Below are 16858 nucleotides of genomic sequence, written 5' to 3'. Positions count from 1 at the left end.
CGCGCCCTCTGCTGGCTACTCAAAGAAATTCCTAGAAGGACACCTGTAGCAATGGTAAATGTCTTCCTTCCTTCCTTCCCTTCCTTTCCTTCCTTCCTTCCCTCCCTCCCTCCTTTCTCCCATCCATACACCCACCCACCCATTCATCCATCCATCCTCCCATCCATCTATCTGGCAGACCCCGTTACGTACAGGCATTTGGTTAGGCACTGTGGGGGTGCGGAGATAAACAGGACAGCATTCTACCCTGAGAGAGCGTACGTCAGTGGGACAGAATAGCAGACCAAGCAGACTCTGACATAACACAAGCAGAAACAGTTTGCCCTTCTTTGAGCAAAAACCTCATTTATTTGTTTATTCATCATTTATTTATTCCATTTATTCATTTCTCAGCGAGTTTTTATATGCCCAAAGAGGCAAAGGAACAAAAAGCTCCTTTTTCTCATTTTAAGTGTTATTGTTATTATCTAACATTTATTGAGCATTTACTATATCTCAGCATAAATCTCATTTACTCCTTTATGAGGCATGTGCTGTGAATGTCCCTGTTTCATCAATGAGGTAACTAAGGCTTTGAAAAGTTATCAAAATGGCCCAAGGACATACCACTAGTCTATGGTGGGGTTGGAATTTGAACTAAGGAATGTCTGATTGGAGCTAGATTATGCTGCCTGTCATAAATAAAGGTTGCAGTTATTTGAACTCTAATCAGAAGGTAAATTGTATCCTACTAGAAGTATGTTTTTTAGTCTGAGTATTGAGTTTTTGCCGAAGTGGTGAAGTGTAGGTTACCATACGTGCTGCAAACAAGCCGTGTGATAACCGGGAGCTGGGACTGCGTGAAGTACGAATCCTCAGACTGAATCTGTGCTGAACGGGCACTGAGCCTGGGATGATGGATACCCAGGAAATTCTTCGTAACTTCTCAAGCGACCAAGAGCCCTCATGCAAAAGTGCAGGCTTCTCTGGAAGGCGTGGGGGCGTGCCTGGAAAGTAGGGAGACGGAGTGGTGTGGTGGGAAGGGCACTAGATGGGGACCCGCCAACCTCAGGGCTCCGGGACATGGCTCCACTCCCCTACGAGCCAGACGCTCCAGCTAACTGACCCTGGATCGCTCCACCAGGTGTCTGCCTGGCCTGGCTCCACATCACCTTCCAGAACCACCCTGCCACTCGGCAGATCAGAATGGCGGTTCTGCACTGGGGCATGAGGTGCTGCTGCACTGAGTACAGGAACTGGGTTAGAACTCCGGGTGCCGGAAGAAGAAAGCTGTCCTCATGAAGAACCCTAAAATGGCGTGGAACCCGGCTCGTCGAGAATCTGAGAGGGACAATGTCAGTGCTGAATGCCCAGGAGGAGCTCTAACTGTTGGAAGAGCCCCTTACAGGTCTTAGGTGTAAATTATTATTAAAATTATTAAAGTTGTTTTTCTTAAGTCTTTAGGGTCAATTTACAGATTACATTTTATTTACAGATCTGTTAATTTGGTCTAAAAATAGCAGTGTTTTTACTAGTTTTTATTTATATTCAATTAGTTTATAAATTTAACAAATTGTAAATAATCAACATTATCTATGAATGCCATTAATTTACAAATTTAATATATCTAAATCTTTCAAACATTTCAATGCCTAACAAGGCAGACTTATAAATCTAAGCAGTAAAATCTTTCTAAGCACTTAAGCAATTATTTTAAGTCAAATATACTAAACTTATAAATGATCAAGGTTTCATAAACACTTATACACTCTTTACAAACTTGATCAAATTCTCTTAAACCTTTCAAATTAAGATTACCAGGCTAATTTTTCACAGTCTTTTAAATGTTTGAGACATCTTAGATGATGAAATGCACAGAGATTATCGTGAAGATAAAACTTATCCTTGCGCAGAATTCTAAAGGCGCGGACTTGATGTTCTGTCGTCATCTCTGCACGCATTTGCCTTCCTGGGAACGCAGGGTCGCCTAATTAGTGGGAGCAGATTCGCCATCTTAGCTGGGAGCACTGGGTTGAAGATGCCCAGCCGCAGTATGAGTACAGACCCTGGTCACTGGTCAGAGCTTCAAGGGCAGGCACAGGGCCTGGTCCTACTGCCAGGACGATGCGGCCCACACCACCGGTTAGCCAACCCTCTGCCACCATTACTGCATCATTCATTTTATTCACAGGATATCCCTCCCTTCTACTAAGGAACTGACAAGCCCACCTAGACTCTTTACAAGCACACCAAGTTATCTAGAGACCACCTGGGTCCTCCACACTGTTAGGCCTCCATCACTAGACTGTCACCTTGAAGGCGGGGTCAGTGTCTCTCCGAACCCCTTGCTCTGTCGCTTTGCACTGCTTGTGGCATCGCAGCGCTCAGCTGGAATGAATGAACGAACTCCGCCCAAGCAGGTCAGAGAGAGCAAAAAAGCTGACCTCCTAACAGAGGACAGGGAACCCAAAGAAGGTGCAGACCTGGCGGGCACCCATGACCCCAGCCTTAAAGGCATTCCTCTTCTGCTTCCAGATGTTCTTGCAGCAGCCAGCTGTCTCCCTGAGCTTCAGCAGTGCCCAGCGCCCCGAGGCTCAGCAGCAGCTCCAGCAGAGGTCGGCCCCAGGGGCCCAGCCCCAGCTCGTGGCCAGCCCTCCGCTTCCAGGGCAGGTCGCCCCTGCCCAGGTCACAAACCAGCACCTGCTCAGAGACTCGAGTGTGAGATCAACCCAGGTAAACGTGCCCGTCTCCAGACCCAGCCCTTGCCACCAGGGCAGACCAGGACCTACTGGATTCCTGCCGTCTCTGCCAACTGGAAACCTACTGTGACCCACTCTATGTGACCTCCTCTGTGACCAGGGCTAGATGATGGTGGTGGGATTTTTCCTTTTTTTGTTTGTTTTAAGTCACTTCGAAACCCCAAGTTGCCTTGGTTTCCTTCTGTGTTTTATTAATATATTAAAATACCTTGAAGGGAACTCTCAGCTTTGATCCTGAACTGAGGTGGAGGTGGATACGGACATGCCAGCCACTCACACTGACGGCCCTATGTCCCCACACGTGTGTCTTCAGTCCCCATCACCCACTCCTGGTTTTAGCCATTATCAGTGTGAGAATACAGATCACCCACTTCTGCTCACTGTCCCCTCCCCCAGGGCCACCCTGCTCCTCCGGCCCCCCAGATTCCCTTCCCTCGCAGCCATTACTACTTACTACAAGCCACCTGTGAGCCTGCAGTCTGACAGAGTCACCAGTCAGTACACGGCACTTGAATCGAAAGGCGTTAAGAAGTGCTGAGCCCGGCTTCTGGAAGATCAGAGATTGGAAGGAGGGGTACAGGCTCGCCTCAAGCTTCTTATGTTCACACGCGTAATCGTGGCTTCAGTGACCATCTGCTGGGCTCTGTTGTTCACCAGCCCCCAGGGGAGCAAAGAGGAAGGCGAGCTGTCCTTGACCCTGAGGGGCGTCTGGTCTAGCGGGGGCTCCAGGAGCGTAAACAAATACTGTGCAGTTAAATGTGGAGGAGTACATGCGTGAGTCTCTCTTCACCCATGTGTAAGGGTTTTACTTTAAATTTTGGTTTTAAAAGTCAACAGAAAAATTAACGGGTGAGAATGGCCAAGGAAATTTTGGAAAAGAACAAAACTGAAGGAGGATTTACACTATGTAACAGTAAAAGCTTTTGTAAGAGCTCTGAGAATTAAAACACAGTGCTGCCATCATACAAATGGACAGTCACTGAAACAGTGGAAAACCCAAAGCCCAACCAAGCCCACTCCCTTGCTCATTTGTGATTTTACTCCACGAGTATTTAACGGGCACTCACTGCATGCCAGGACTAGATTCTAGCACCAGGGGATGGCAGTGAACAAAAGAGAAAGGAAGAACAGAACCTCTGATGCAGGTGGGGACAGACAAATGAGTGAAAATCACAATGTGACAAATCTCAGTGTGGGACACTGGTGAGGGAGGGGATGGGTTAGAGTTGTCAACAGGGGTCCAGAGAAGGCCTCGCTGACAAGACAGTACTGAGCAAAGACCTGAGGGGGTGAGAGAATGAGCCCTATCTATATCTGGGGAGGAGCACTGCAATTAGAGGGACTAGCAAGTGCAAAGGCCCTGAGGCAGGAGTAGGCCTGGTGAGTCAGAAAAACAGCAAGGAGGTCGACATGTCTGGAGTGGAATTTGTGAAGCAGAGGTAGTTCAGTTCGAGGCACATTTGTTACTTGCCTGCTGAGAGCCTGGCACTGTCCTAGGCCCAGGGCTTTCAAAGAATTCTTGAGGTGCTTACAGTCCAATGGGGAAGACAGTCACAAGACCAGAATAATTCAGTAAGTAGTCAGAGGATCCTCAGGTAGAGGAAAGGCCAAGGCAGGTAGAAGAAAGAGGTTCTGGGGAGGCTTCCTGGAGAGATGACACCTGAGTTGAGTCTAAATTTCACCTTTCTTGCTAAAATGATGCTCCAGGGCCCGAAGCCAATGAGAAGCTCGCCACTGATGCAAGGAAGCGGGCGCTCGGTGAGCCTGACGCCCCAGTTCAGCAGCGCCGCAGCTGTGCTCCCGACACCCCTGGGCCTGACCACCCCTGCCCCGGTCTCCAGGGACACCAGCCAGTGCCAGCCCAGCCCGGACTTCAGCCACGATCGGCAGCTCCGGTACGAGACCGTCCTTGTTTACACGATGACTGGGGCGGGTTTGCACGATTCCCGGCTGCCCTCCTTTCTGAGGTAGACAGAGGCAGCTTTCAGACAGTCAGGAGTAAAGCCTCGGCAGTTTCTCTCAGCGGATGAACCTGCAAGAGGGCCAGGGTCTTGACAGCCGGAGATAATGGCCTGCTGCACTCAGCATCTGAGAGCAGAGCAGGCACCGTGGGGTCGGCCAGAGGGGGGCCCTTGCTGCTACCCCTGGCCAGTGGGCCAACGGTTTGGGTGCTCATCAAAGCTTCCCGTTGATCTCTCCCTCTGCTCCAAGGCTGTTGCTGAGCCAGCCCATCCAGCCCATGATGCCTGGGTCCTGTGAAGCGAGGCAGCCCTCGGAGGTCAGCAGGACTGGACGGCAGGTCAAGTAGGTGGCGCCAGGCGGAGGGAGGGTGGCCTCAGGCTGGCAGGGTTTTCATCTGCCCGGACCGGCAGTGCTCCCTCCGAGTCTCACACTAAGGGCAGGGCCGAAGTGTGCCCACCCCTCTGAAAGGACTCCTCCCCTTAGCTTTTCTTCCATTTCCCGCTGAAGCAGACGGACCTTTGGGTCAGCGTTCCAGGCCTAGAACGCGACCTGAAACAATTAGTTCTCTCTCTAGCTTGTCTGAACGCCTCAGCCTAGGTTATAGCCCAGGTCCGTGCTGCCATGTCCCCATCCCAGGCACCCCCGAGGCTCCAGCTGACCGCGGAAGCAGGTGCCCACTGCAGATTCACAGGGCGCTTTGAGCTCGCCTGCTCCCTGGTCCCGGCGCTGTCCACGGGGCTGTGACCCCACAGCTGTGAGGCCCGCCCCCCTCCCCGACACCTCCTACCCTCTCCTTTCCCCAGTCTCTTCTCCACTTGCAGCCCCAGGACCAGAAGCAGCTTTGCTCAGCTGTTTAATGAACAGGGACAAAGGTTACTGGAGACAGAGAAGTAAAAACATGAAAAGCCATGGAAAACAGCTTGTAGCCCTTTGAAATGAGGCAGCAACAGAGCCATCTCGCAGACGTCTTTGTGTACAAACACTGGTTTCATTGGTGTCCGAAGTTCACTGAGACACTGCTAGCTAATTAGGCCTGGCTGCCCTGTACAGAGGTCTCCAGCCATCCCCTGGGACCGTCCCCTGGAAGTCCTTGCTCCCCTGTCCTCCTTCAGCCAATAACAACATAGCAGCGGATGCTTCCTGCGCATGTCTGCAGGTCCGGGGCCCGGACCTCCCTCACTGCATTTTGTCCCGATCAGAACCCCATGGCAGGCACGTGGGGAATGTGTGCTGAGGGAAACCTCCTCTAAATTCGCGGCCCATGCTCTCAGCTAGGCCGGGGGTTGGGTCTGGGTTTTGGATTTTGCCTGTTCTTTCCTTCTCCTGTGATCCAAATAAGTGGAAACAAAAAATCTTGTTACATCGCTTTCTGGACAGCTTAAAATGCAGTGAACTAGGCAAAAACAGAAATTCTTTCCTCTGGGAACTCTAACTGCCACTTTGGGTCAACCCAATAATTTATATTCTCCCCATTTCCCCTACCGTCTCTACCAGACATGACCTCACACTCCATCTTCTAGGGTGTGTCAGAATCTGCCTCCCACACACACGGAGGCCTCTTCAGGGGAAGTTTGGAACCCCTAATGCCTGTTACAAATGACCCCATATAGAGAAATAACATTTCTAAAATATAATGCAAAGTGCACTTCTCATTAGTGTCTTTAAACATCTGTTCCTAGTCTACACTCCTCCAGAGCTTTCTTAAATGGCCCTCCTCTGCCCCTTGGTAATGGCCCATTACCATCAACACCTCTTTCTTTTTTTTTTTTTTTTCTTATTGTGGTAGAATATATTATATAAAATTGGCATTTTTAACTAGTTTTAAGTGTACAGTTCAGTGGCATTAAGTACATTCACATTGTTTTGCAACCATTACCACCATCCACTTCCACAACTTCTTCATCTTCCCAAACAGACGCTCTGTACCCATTAAACACTAACTCCTCATCCCCTCCACTCCCAGCCCCTGGCAACCACCATTCGACTTTCTGTCTCTCTGAATTGGACTACTCTAGATACCTCATCTAAGTGGAATCATACAATACGTGTCCTTTGTGACTGGCTTATTTCACTCAACATACTGCCCTCAGTGTTCATCCATGTTGTAGTGTGTGTCAGAATTTCCTTCCTTTTTAAGGCTGAATAATATTCCATTGTGTGTATAGACCACATCTTGTTTATCCCTTCATCCATCAGTAGACACTTGGGTTGTTGGCTGTTGTGAATAATGCTGCTCTGAACATGTTTGAGTCCCTGCTTTCACTTCTTTTGAGTGAATACCCAGAAGTGGAATTGCTGGATCCTATGGTAATTCTATGGTTAATTTTTTGAGGACTCACCATGCTGTTTTCCACAGCAGCTACATTTTACATTCCCAGTAACAGTGCGTGAGGGTTCCACCTTCTCCACATCCTCACCAACACTTGCTATTTTCTGGGTTTTTTCATAAGAGCTATTGTAATGGCTGTGAAATGGTATCTCATTTTGATTTTGACTTGCATTTCCCTAACGACTAGTGATGTTGAGCATCTTTTCATGTGCTTCTTGGCTATTTGTATCCTTTTGTCTACTCAAGCCCTTTGCCCATTTCTTAACTGGGTTGTTTGTTGTTTTGTTGTTGTAGTTGAGCTGTAGGAATTCTTTTTAAATTCTGGATACCAATCCCTTACTAGATGTATGATTTGCAAACACTTCCCATGGGTTGCCTTTTCACTCTATGGAGTAATGCGCAAAAGTCTGTAACTTTGATGAAGTCCAATCTATCTCTTTTCCCCTTGGTTGCTGTGCTGTTGGTGTCATCCAACTCCTCTTTCTTAAAGGTGTGTTTCTCCCTCCCATGTGAAACCACCAGGTATGCACAGAGCCAGGCCGTGTTTCAAAGTCCAGACGGGCACACCACCAGCAGCAGCGCCTCAACTCCCGTCCTGCTGATGGGACCCGCAGTGCTTCACCCCAGCTTCCCCACCTCCCAGCCGCCGCCCCTGCAGCCCGCACAGGCCCAGCAGCAGCCGCCACAGCACTTCCTGCAGGTGGGCGCTGGGGAGACAGGGTGAGCCCCGTAGCCCAGGCCTGACCGCCCTTTCCTCCCTTGCTTCCAAGGTGGTCCTAGTCCTCAGCACCAAACTAAGCCCCAGACAGACTTGTAGGGATCTTTATAGTTTATAAAGTTCATAATGCTCCAAGTCCACGTTTATATAGTATGAGAAATTTAGAGTTAGCTGTTAGGCCTCATGTGGGTACGAGCTATAAAGGTCCACTTTCCAAAAGTAATTTTTATTATGGTATCCTTATTTTTAGAGCAAAAATCAGACACTGATTACTCTGTTTGTCAGACTTGTTAGTGTGTTTATACACAAAGTCTTATACAAATATAAAATTAAATCATGTTTAGTTAAGGACTCATTAAACTTCCTTAATGCATGCGATAATGTTTCATGAAATTAGAGCTTTCCAGGAAAATGTGGGGCACGTTTACATGTGGTCACTACTTACTTCAAGCAAGTGCCAAGTACCCTGGAAGGAGGGAGGGTGAGCGCCAGTGGTTGGGGTATTCAGAGGGGACAGAAGCGTCTGCTCAGCTCTGGCCTTCTCTCCCACACGAGCCCGGGCGCCCCTTCCTGCCCCGGCTCTGCCCTGTCCCGTGGGGACTCCTCCCTGGCCTCTAGCCCCCACCCAAGGCAGGCTTGGCTTTCCCTTCACCCGGCCTGCCCTGCTCGGGCACCTTGAAAGCCACAGAAGAGTGTGCGGTGACACAGACATTTTGAGGACAGCAGGATAGAGAAGAAAAGAGTCATCCTTGAAGGTCTAGAATGTAATTTAATTCCAAAGCTGCTAAGCCACCTGTGCTGTACTTTTCCAATCTCCCTGACCGCCGGCACAGGGGGAGTCAACTCAGGACGCTGGCTCTGCGTTTCTCGTCAGCTTGTTGAACACAGAAGTGGTTTAGGATGGGAACTGAGGAACTGAGAAGGCAGGGAGAGGCTGGGGAGAGTTGAGGCCTCCCATATACTTCTTCAGCGTAACAGCAGACGTGTTTGCAGGCACATGTTCCAGGTGACGCAGGGCGAAGGGTGCAGAGAGCTCGCAGGGCTTCTCACTGCCCTCACTGGACTCGTAGTGCAGTGTGGGGAGAGGGCAGATCACAGAGAGCCCTGTGGCGGGGAGGCCTCTGAGGAGGAGGGGGGAGGGGGACTCAGAGTCAGACGTGTGGGAACTGCCCAAAGCGTGAATGAGTGGAGGTGAAGGAACAGTGTTCCAGCAAAAGAGACAGCCTGAGCACGAGCGGAGGGCGGGCGTGCCTGGGCAGCTCTGCAAACCCGGGGGACTGGGTTACCTGGAGGGGGAGACTTCATGGACAGGAAGAGTGAGAGCTAGGATGGAAGGTTCCAGAGTTAGGGTTTGCCCACTTGAAGGTTCTGAGCTTCAAATTAGGATGTTTCCTAGTAGATGCTGGCAGCCGGCAGTGTTTGGAAGTAGTCCTGGAATCGGGGACCACAGTGAAAGTGTGCAGACTATCTGTGTCTGGATTCTGCCCTGTTGATTATCTGCACGTGGTCTCAGCTTCCAACATCCAACAACATACAGGCTACATGTAGGTCATGGGCATGTGTTCAGGAAACCACTCCCCACACCCTCGCCCCAGGCCCACCGGGCAGGAAGGAACCCTGGTGCTGGCAGAGAGCTTGGCTTCAATTCACACCCACCTGGCAGAGCCTCAGGTTCCTTTCCTCTCTACCCACCCTCCCCTCCCACACAAGGTCCTGCCCAAGCCCTCACCACAAGGCCCCGAGCCATCGAGGAGTCCTGTAGGCTGACCACATGTGCACACGCCCCAGCAATTCAGCAGAGGAGCTGAATCACAGAACCACCTCTGGAGCCCTTTCTCTTTTCTTTCCAGGTACAGGCGCCAAGCTCTTTGCACAGTGAGCAGCAGGACTCGCTGCTTCTCTCCACCTACTCGCAACAGCCAGGGCCCCTGGGCTATGCCCCGCAGCCCCAGCCCTCACGCCCTCCCCGAAGGGTCAGCAGCCTGTCCGAGTCCTCAGGCCTCCAGCAGCCACCCCGGTAGTGCCCTGGCACCTCAGTTGGGTCACAATCAGCTTTAACCAATGGATGACGGGGGGTTGGTCACGGGAGTTGGGGAGAGGAGTTTAAACTAAACCCTTGGCTTTTGTGCACACTGCATACATTTCAGAACTCCTGGATGGTAGCCATCTCTGGAGTGCGCGGCTGGCACGTGGGAAATGACAGCAAGACTGGTGGGCTTCCCCTGCCTCCGCACTTCTCGGGCGCACTCTACAGCCATACTTGGGCGGGAACCGAGTACCCACGACAGCGTCGTTACTCAGTTTACCTTAGCCAACAGAGCAGCTCACCGCATCCTCCCCAGGGCGCACAGGTCACTCTCACTGGCTGTGGCCCGTCCACCCTTGCTAGCCGGGCTTCACTCTCCTGATCCTCTTTCCTTTGCGTTTGAGAAGCACTGGGTCAGAGATCTGTTTGGAGAGAGAGAATAAAGAGATTATTTTTCATTATTTTTAAATGGTGGTTTTGTTTTAATTTGCACAGCTGCACAGAGGAGATTGCTTAGGCACTTTCAGTTTTTAAAAGTAATAAGGCCTCCTGACTTCGTTTGGAGACCACAGTAACAAAAACAGCCCACCAATAGATAGCCACGCCGGTCGTTATTAACCAGGCTGCAGACCCACACCCTCCAGCCTGAACCCTCGTGGAACCACGCTCGCCCCCCCCCCACACGGCTGGTGATTATTTTTTCCCCTAAATGTAACACTGGACTATTTCCTGTTTACTTCGTCGATTGCAACTACAAAGGCGGACTCAGAGCAAAGCACAATCACACAGCTGATGTTCCGGAATTGTGCTGGCAACTCTAGGACTATGAAGGGTGAGTTCCACACGCCAGGCGGCCTGCGGAGCTCCAGGTCCCCAAGGGACCCACCACGTGCTGGCCTTTGAGGGAGAATGCTGCATCTTTCTACATATCTTTCACGATGAGACCGAGGATTGGATTCTCCTTTTCAAAATGCACTTTGCTTTTTTTGTATGTTTTGTTATGTTGAGATGTTTCTAAAGAAAAGATTTTATGTAATTATAAGACAAAGTGTAGTGAACTGTACAGCTGTTGTAATAATGACCTATTTCTATATAAAATAAAATTGTATGGATTATGTGTAAATTATTTTGTATCTGAGATACCAGTTCCTTTCCCAAATATAAAAGTATAAAAGTTTTCTTGTGTTTTTCTGTGAGTGGACATTTTGTAATAAATTAACAGATTTGTACAATTTCCTCTGGAGGCAGTTTCTGTCCCTTGTTATGTATGCATGCACACATCTTTTCATCAGTAAACATATATATTTTTTTAATTTCAAGACATTTCTAAGGACATTCAAAGATAGGGAACAGGTGGAAGCAAGCAGTGAATGAGCTGGGTAATGGCGTGAGGTGTTTGAGCCACATGTGTTTCAGCCTGTCAGGTCCCCGATCTTTATAGCAAAGGTTGTGCCAGAAAAAACAATGGTTTGTTGTAGAAATGACAGCAAAAACAAACAGAAAAAGTTCCTGGAAACATCTCAGGCTTATGGACGTCGGTCATCTGTGGAGATGACCACAGCATTTGGAGCCCATACTTAGACTCACCTGGGCTAGAGTGCATGGGCACTAACTGCCAATCCTTAGAGATCAGTGATGCATGCAGGGTTTGTGTGTCTGTGTGTGAGACGCACACGTGTCATGTTGACAGGAGGACACAGCAGCAGCTTCTGGGAGGCTTCTGCCAGCTACAGACATACCCCCTTCCCAGGAGGCTTCATCACGTGAATGAGAGGGGGCCCGGGCACACTGTGATTGAGAATCAGAGAGGGTGGTGCTCAGCCCAGGCCTTTCCAAAAGCGTTGGCCCAAGAAAACTAAGTTCCTTTCCTCGCTCCATCATTCTAGCTCTGTGCTTTCACCTGCTCCTCTGTAGAATGAGAGCTCTTTTCAGTTCCATGACTAGGATCAGTTTGGGATGGCATGAGAGGCTGCCATATAAATACATCGAAAAGTTTTATTATTCACACAATTGCTGTATTCCTAAAAAAAGGTAAGTAAATATTTTGCATGCACTAGGAACATTTACTCTTTAAACAAAGGCCACCAGAAAAGAACCCTCTTTTTAAAACAAAAAATCTGTGTAAAACTGGATTAACTATTTTGTAATTAAACTGTTTTGTAAATTTGAAGTTTTACAGATCTGAGTTTTCCGTAAAAGAATTTGTGTTTTAATTGGCTGTCAGAATTCTTGCTTCTAAGTAGAACAAGATTTTTCATGGAAACAGCATATTTTTTGTCCTAGAATTTTCTAGCTGGAAGCCATTAGATGAGGGTCGAGTATGCCAGGCTACTAATTTAATTTAGCATTGCTTCAATCCTACACATGTTCAAAATCTCGATAAACTGAGAAAACTCTTGTTGTATAATAGTTCCTTAAACCCACATATCATCAGGGGAAGTTTAATCCGTAAGCTTTTGATTCATTTAATTTTGCTCATTAAAAGGCTGTTTTGCAACCCTGTCCTATTTCCAGAAAAAACATGACCTTTCTACTTGGAAAACTATAAAGTCTCAGCTCATGAGAAGTGGCTGAAATGTGAACTCTGGAATACACCAAGTGTTATTTTAAACTAACCCAACTAAAATGTATCTTCTGTCTCTACTAGCAACTAAAGTTCAGTTAATTAAAAATGTTTGTTTATACAGGCAACAGGGTGAACTGGTCAACTATCAGATCATTCTAAGCCATGACATTTTGCATTCTTGCCTAAATTATCTGGTAAAATTTGGGTGTTGGGTAAAAATTTCTTCAATTTCTCTCTTCACTTTATGTGAAGCCTAAAGGTATTAAAGTCAGCCATTAATAACCCAGAGAAATAACTAATTTGGACCCTCCAGAGAAATGCCATATGTGGCTTTTTGAACAGACACATTTGAACTCCACACTTTACATATGTGCCATACACACAGCAGCATACTTCTATAAGCATAAGGCAGCTGATTATTTGCTTTTTTCCCCCCTTTATTTTATGTGGGACACTGCCACGGCGTGGCTTGACTGAGCAATGCTAGATCCACTTCCAAGATCTGAACCTGCAAACCCCGAGCTGCCAAAGCAGAGCATGAACTTAACAACTGCACCACCGGGCCTTCCCCAACGCAGCTGCTTATATAGCCGAAATATATAGCCTTATAGTATCTGTGAAACAGCTTTATTTTCCTGGAGAAAAAAGCTCATTAGAAACAAAAAAAAGCAAATCTCCTTTAGGATCGTTGCCTAACCAGCCAACGTCCAATTACGGGGGGAAGCAGGGTAACCCTTCGGCACATTCCTTTCATTAATGCGTGCTTTAAAATGGAGCCTCAAATGTTGGGTGACCACTTTATATGCACTTAAAAGGTATTCAATTTAACTCAGTATGTGACTCAATTTCCTTTAAAATGTCTGCCCCTCCTAACATCTCCGTCTCTTTCATTGTAGCCATGACCCACCCATCTACACACGCTGAAAATCTTTATCCTGTGCTGGAAAATCACGTCTAGCAGGGGACATTTTGTACACAGAAATATAGTCACCACTAACTGTAATTCATTTAATATCCAATTTATTAATCTTATAAATTTTTCAGTTAGCATACTTTTAACCATTAAGTGATCATTTCCCTTAGTAATCACATTACTACTTAAACAAGAGTCAATATTTAGGAATTTACAAAAATAAATTTCCCCAGTTATGAAAAAAGTAGATTACAACTAGAAACATTTGTAAGGATTTAATTAAAATCTCAAGTCTGATAAAGATCCCTTAAAAGTTCTAAGACATCTTAAAAGCAAAAACGACCCACAAAATATAGTATCTTTACATCAAAACTGGTTGGAAGGATGTGAATATCACGAGTTTAACGGTTTTGTATTTTAATCCATACTCATTCTTTCACCTTCTCAGTGTTCTGGTTCTTACATTCCATTCTAGGGTTTCAATAACTCACTAAATAAAAACCTTACACCTCCCTAGGTTTAAGGATCTTACCATATCCGCCCCCTCTCCAAAAAAGAACGTAATTTCTGATGAGCAGAGGCTGAAGGTCCAGGGTTGTCGACTTGAGGGTTTGGCCTGGGGACACGGAACTTGGTTACATAGTCTAAGTCAACTCACACATGAGCTGCGGGCATGAGAGTCCCCTCTTCTAGGTCAAAGTCCCACGTCTTTCATCAGGCAGCCCAGAGAGGAGGGGATAGTTACCATTTCTTTTAGGGAAGTTGGGCTAATTTATCAGCTAGGACTGCACTTGTGGACACTCATTCATGGTCACAGCATGTGGGCACCAGGGCAAACGAGCTGCTGGACCCCTTCTTCCTTCCCTGTGCAGCCCCTGCTTCTCCCAGGAGTGTTTGGCTCCCTCACAAGTGTCATTTCACTCCTTCACTCCCTCAGATAGAAACTAGTCCATGTCTACACTTTATTAACAGACACAAGCTTGACAAAGAAACAAGATGCCCATATGTAGTAATACTTTCCCACTTATTAAAAACAATGACCATTAGGCATATCTACTATGTTGACTCCTTTTTCAATTACAGCAACCCTTTTTTATATTTCATTTTAGCATTAAGTCATGAACTCGTAAGCTTTCATAAACTCAGCTCTTTAAATTAACCATTGTCATTTTATTTTTTGCTCAGATTCACACAACTTGTCAAGTGGGATCTCGCTTCACTGGCTCCTTTATCTTTTCAGCATTGCCTATCAGAAATCAGACTCTGGATTTCTTTCTGGAAACAACAGAATCAAAATCCATCCTGATTTTTTTTCTGCCTCAAGTCATGGAATCAACTCCAAAGAGACGTGATTCCTTTCAGTTAAAAAAAAAAGCATTAGAGATTAAAATCTGGGTGCCTGGGGTGAGCGGGTGAGAATGAGTTAGTGTTGGGCAGGAGTGCTGCTTCTGTGGCTGTTATTGGACCATTTCGTTGTGACAGAGCTGAAAACACATATTTCTTTTAAGGTCACAAAATCACATTGATTTCTTCTATATATTTTCTATAGAATTTCACTCTACATTTCTAATGTGATTCCATCAACCACTAAGACTTTCTCCTAAATTGACATTTCATATAAAGTGAGTTATAAACTGTCGACTAATTTCAAAACACCTCCTGTGCTAGTCCTCTCCTCTCTGTCCCCACTATTTGCCCCCTAAGCCAGAAGCCCCATTTTGGCCAGATCACAGCCTCCCAGTTGACCCCCAGGTTCCAGTCCACCCACATACTACTACTGGACACATCTTCCTCTAGCACCTTCTTCACAACCACACCCCTTTCCTATAAAAATCTTTCAGTGGCTCTTCTTGGTAAGTTCCATTGGAGCTTCCTAGAGCTTAGCCCAGCACAAGGCTGCAGAGGAGGACCCCCTGCAGTGCCTTAGCTTTGCTGCTCTCCCCCCCAGACTGCTTAGGACTGGAATGCAGTCTCTCCACTTCTTCCTTGCTGCCCCCAAAGGGTAGCATTCAGATCTTGTTTCATTCTAAGGATTCTCTGGTAATCACTAAAAGTAAAAAGACGTGGGTGAGTAGCAGAGCTGCAAAACACTGGAGAGTTACAAAGCACATGAAGTTCAGTTTAGTGGTTTTGGTCTCTGGGAGGCTGGCAGTGACTGGCCTGGCCCCTGGGGCTTGGCAGGGAAGAAGCTAGAAGAACCTGTAGGGCTGGACTGAAACATGCAAGGGCCCCAGGCAGGCTAATGATTTTCAATCCTTCAAACCAAACAGTTCTTATTGTATGTCTTACTTGTTTGGGTTATATTATTAGAGTTCATCAAGAATAAGGAAGGCATGGATTTACGGATCCAAATGACTCTCTTAGAATCCCTAGACTGGTGACACTCGGTTCCTAAGCCTCTGGGAAGCTCTAGAATGATCCCTTCTGGGTACCTCCTCAGAGCTCCCTGTCATCTCTCACATCTTATCTGAGCCACCTTTCCAACCTGACTGTCTACTGCTTCCCCAGCTCCCCCGCCTTTTCTTCCCCTCCCTCAGTATGTCTTCTTCCAGCCTTTATGCCCCAAGGGACAGGACAGGTGGAGAGCAGCCCATCCCCATATTCACATCCTATCCTGTAGTCATCTGCCTCCTCTCCCCTCCCCACTTGCTTAGCAAGTAGTGAAACCTGCTAAAATCACTAATAACCTCCTGTTGAAGCAAGCAGTGGGTACATCTCAGTTTTTGCCTTACTTCAACCCTGTAGCATTTAGAACCTGTTGATCACTATGCCCTTCTTTTGACTTATAAGACAATATTTTCAACTAAGTCTTTTCCTGCTGCTCTAATGACACTACTGATCTCCTGCAGCCTCTACCGCCCCCCCCCCCCCCCCCCCGCCTCTTAAATGTAGTGTCTACACTGGTCTTCTCCCTAGAAGTCCTCTTGACTTTACTTCTTCATACCTATAAAATCAGTCTGCTACTTTCCAATCCCACTGCAACTGCCTTGGTTCACACCCTCCTCTTTTGTATATATTGTGTAAATACTTTCCTTCTACCGGTGTCCTTGCTACCATCTTGCCCCCTACTCCAATCTATTCTTCACAGTGTAACCAAATTAATCCTAAAACAAATCTGATCATGGCACAGCCTCCTGAAAGCCTTCCAACGACTCACTACCTATAACAATCTCTTGAGAAAGGCCCCACAGACGATCTCGTCTCTCAGCCTGGAGTCTGGAAAGCCTACTGCTTCAGACCTGTCCTGTGCTGCACACTCTACCACCCCTCTGCCTAGCTATCTCCTGCCCGTCCTTCCAGAACCAGCACAAGCCTCCCTGCTTTCTGCACCCTTGACCCAGCCATGCATCAGGCCGGGCACGACCCTCCGGTGGCCCCACCGTCCAGGACGGTAACGACTCCCGATCCTGAGTGTGCCCTGCTGGACGTGAGCACCTCCAGGGCGGCAGCTGTGTCTTAGGCATCTCTGGGGCCGCCGTCGAATCAGTGAGTGAATGAGACAAGAAGACAAGAACGTCTTCTCTTCCCAGCTCTGCTCTCATCCAACCGTGGGCCTGGGTTTTGGTTTCCTCTGAAGACTTAGACTGGAGCGCGCCTCATTCGCGC

General features: G+C 47.6%; 1 protein-coding gene and 1 long non-coding RNA gene across 10 annotated transcripts in view; one reads left to right on the top strand and one right to left on the bottom strand.

Moving 5' to 3' along the window:
• The window catches only part of NPAS2 (neuronal PAS domain protein 2), a 158847-nt gene extending 147838 nt beyond the window's left edge, over positions 1 to 11009 (top strand). For 2 of the 9 annotated variants that reach the window (XM_070573479.1, XM_070573478.1), the window contains exons 17-21: positions 2515 to 2712; positions 4446 to 4633; positions 4950 to 5016; positions 7552 to 7729; positions 9598 to 11009. In XM_070573479.1, coding sequence (XP_070429580.1) covers positions 2515 to 2712; positions 4446 to 4633; positions 4950 to 5016; positions 7552 to 7729; positions 9598 to 9626 — 660 coding nt within the window. In that variant the 3' untranslated portion in view covers positions 9627 to 11009. Of the gene's footprint in view, positions 1 to 2514; positions 2713 to 4445; positions 4634 to 4949; positions 5043 to 7551; positions 7750 to 9597 lie in introns of all 9 variants that reach the window. The other 7 variants (XM_008523712.2, XM_070573474.1, XM_070573476.1 and 4 more) reach the window with 5 other exon arrangements.
• On the bottom strand, positions 8497 to 10193 carry LOC139075684 (uncharacterized). The gene is made up of 3 exons (XR_011526328.1): positions 10054 to 10193; positions 9034 to 9178; positions 8497 to 8868 (listed from the first exon to the last, which is right to left on the bottom strand). It is a non-coding gene; the product is annotated as an uncharacterized lncRNA (long non-coding RNA).
• Positions 11010 to 16858: the final 5849 nt, after the last annotated feature.

Source organism: Equus przewalskii, chromosome 14 (assembly GCF_037783145.1).
Source record: "Equus przewalskii isolate Varuska chromosome 14, EquPr2, whole genome shotgun sequence".
Lineage (NCBI taxonomy): Eukaryota > Metazoa > Chordata > Mammalia > Perissodactyla > Equidae > Equus > Equus przewalskii.
This window is presented reverse-complemented; position numbering and strand designations above follow the sequence as displayed.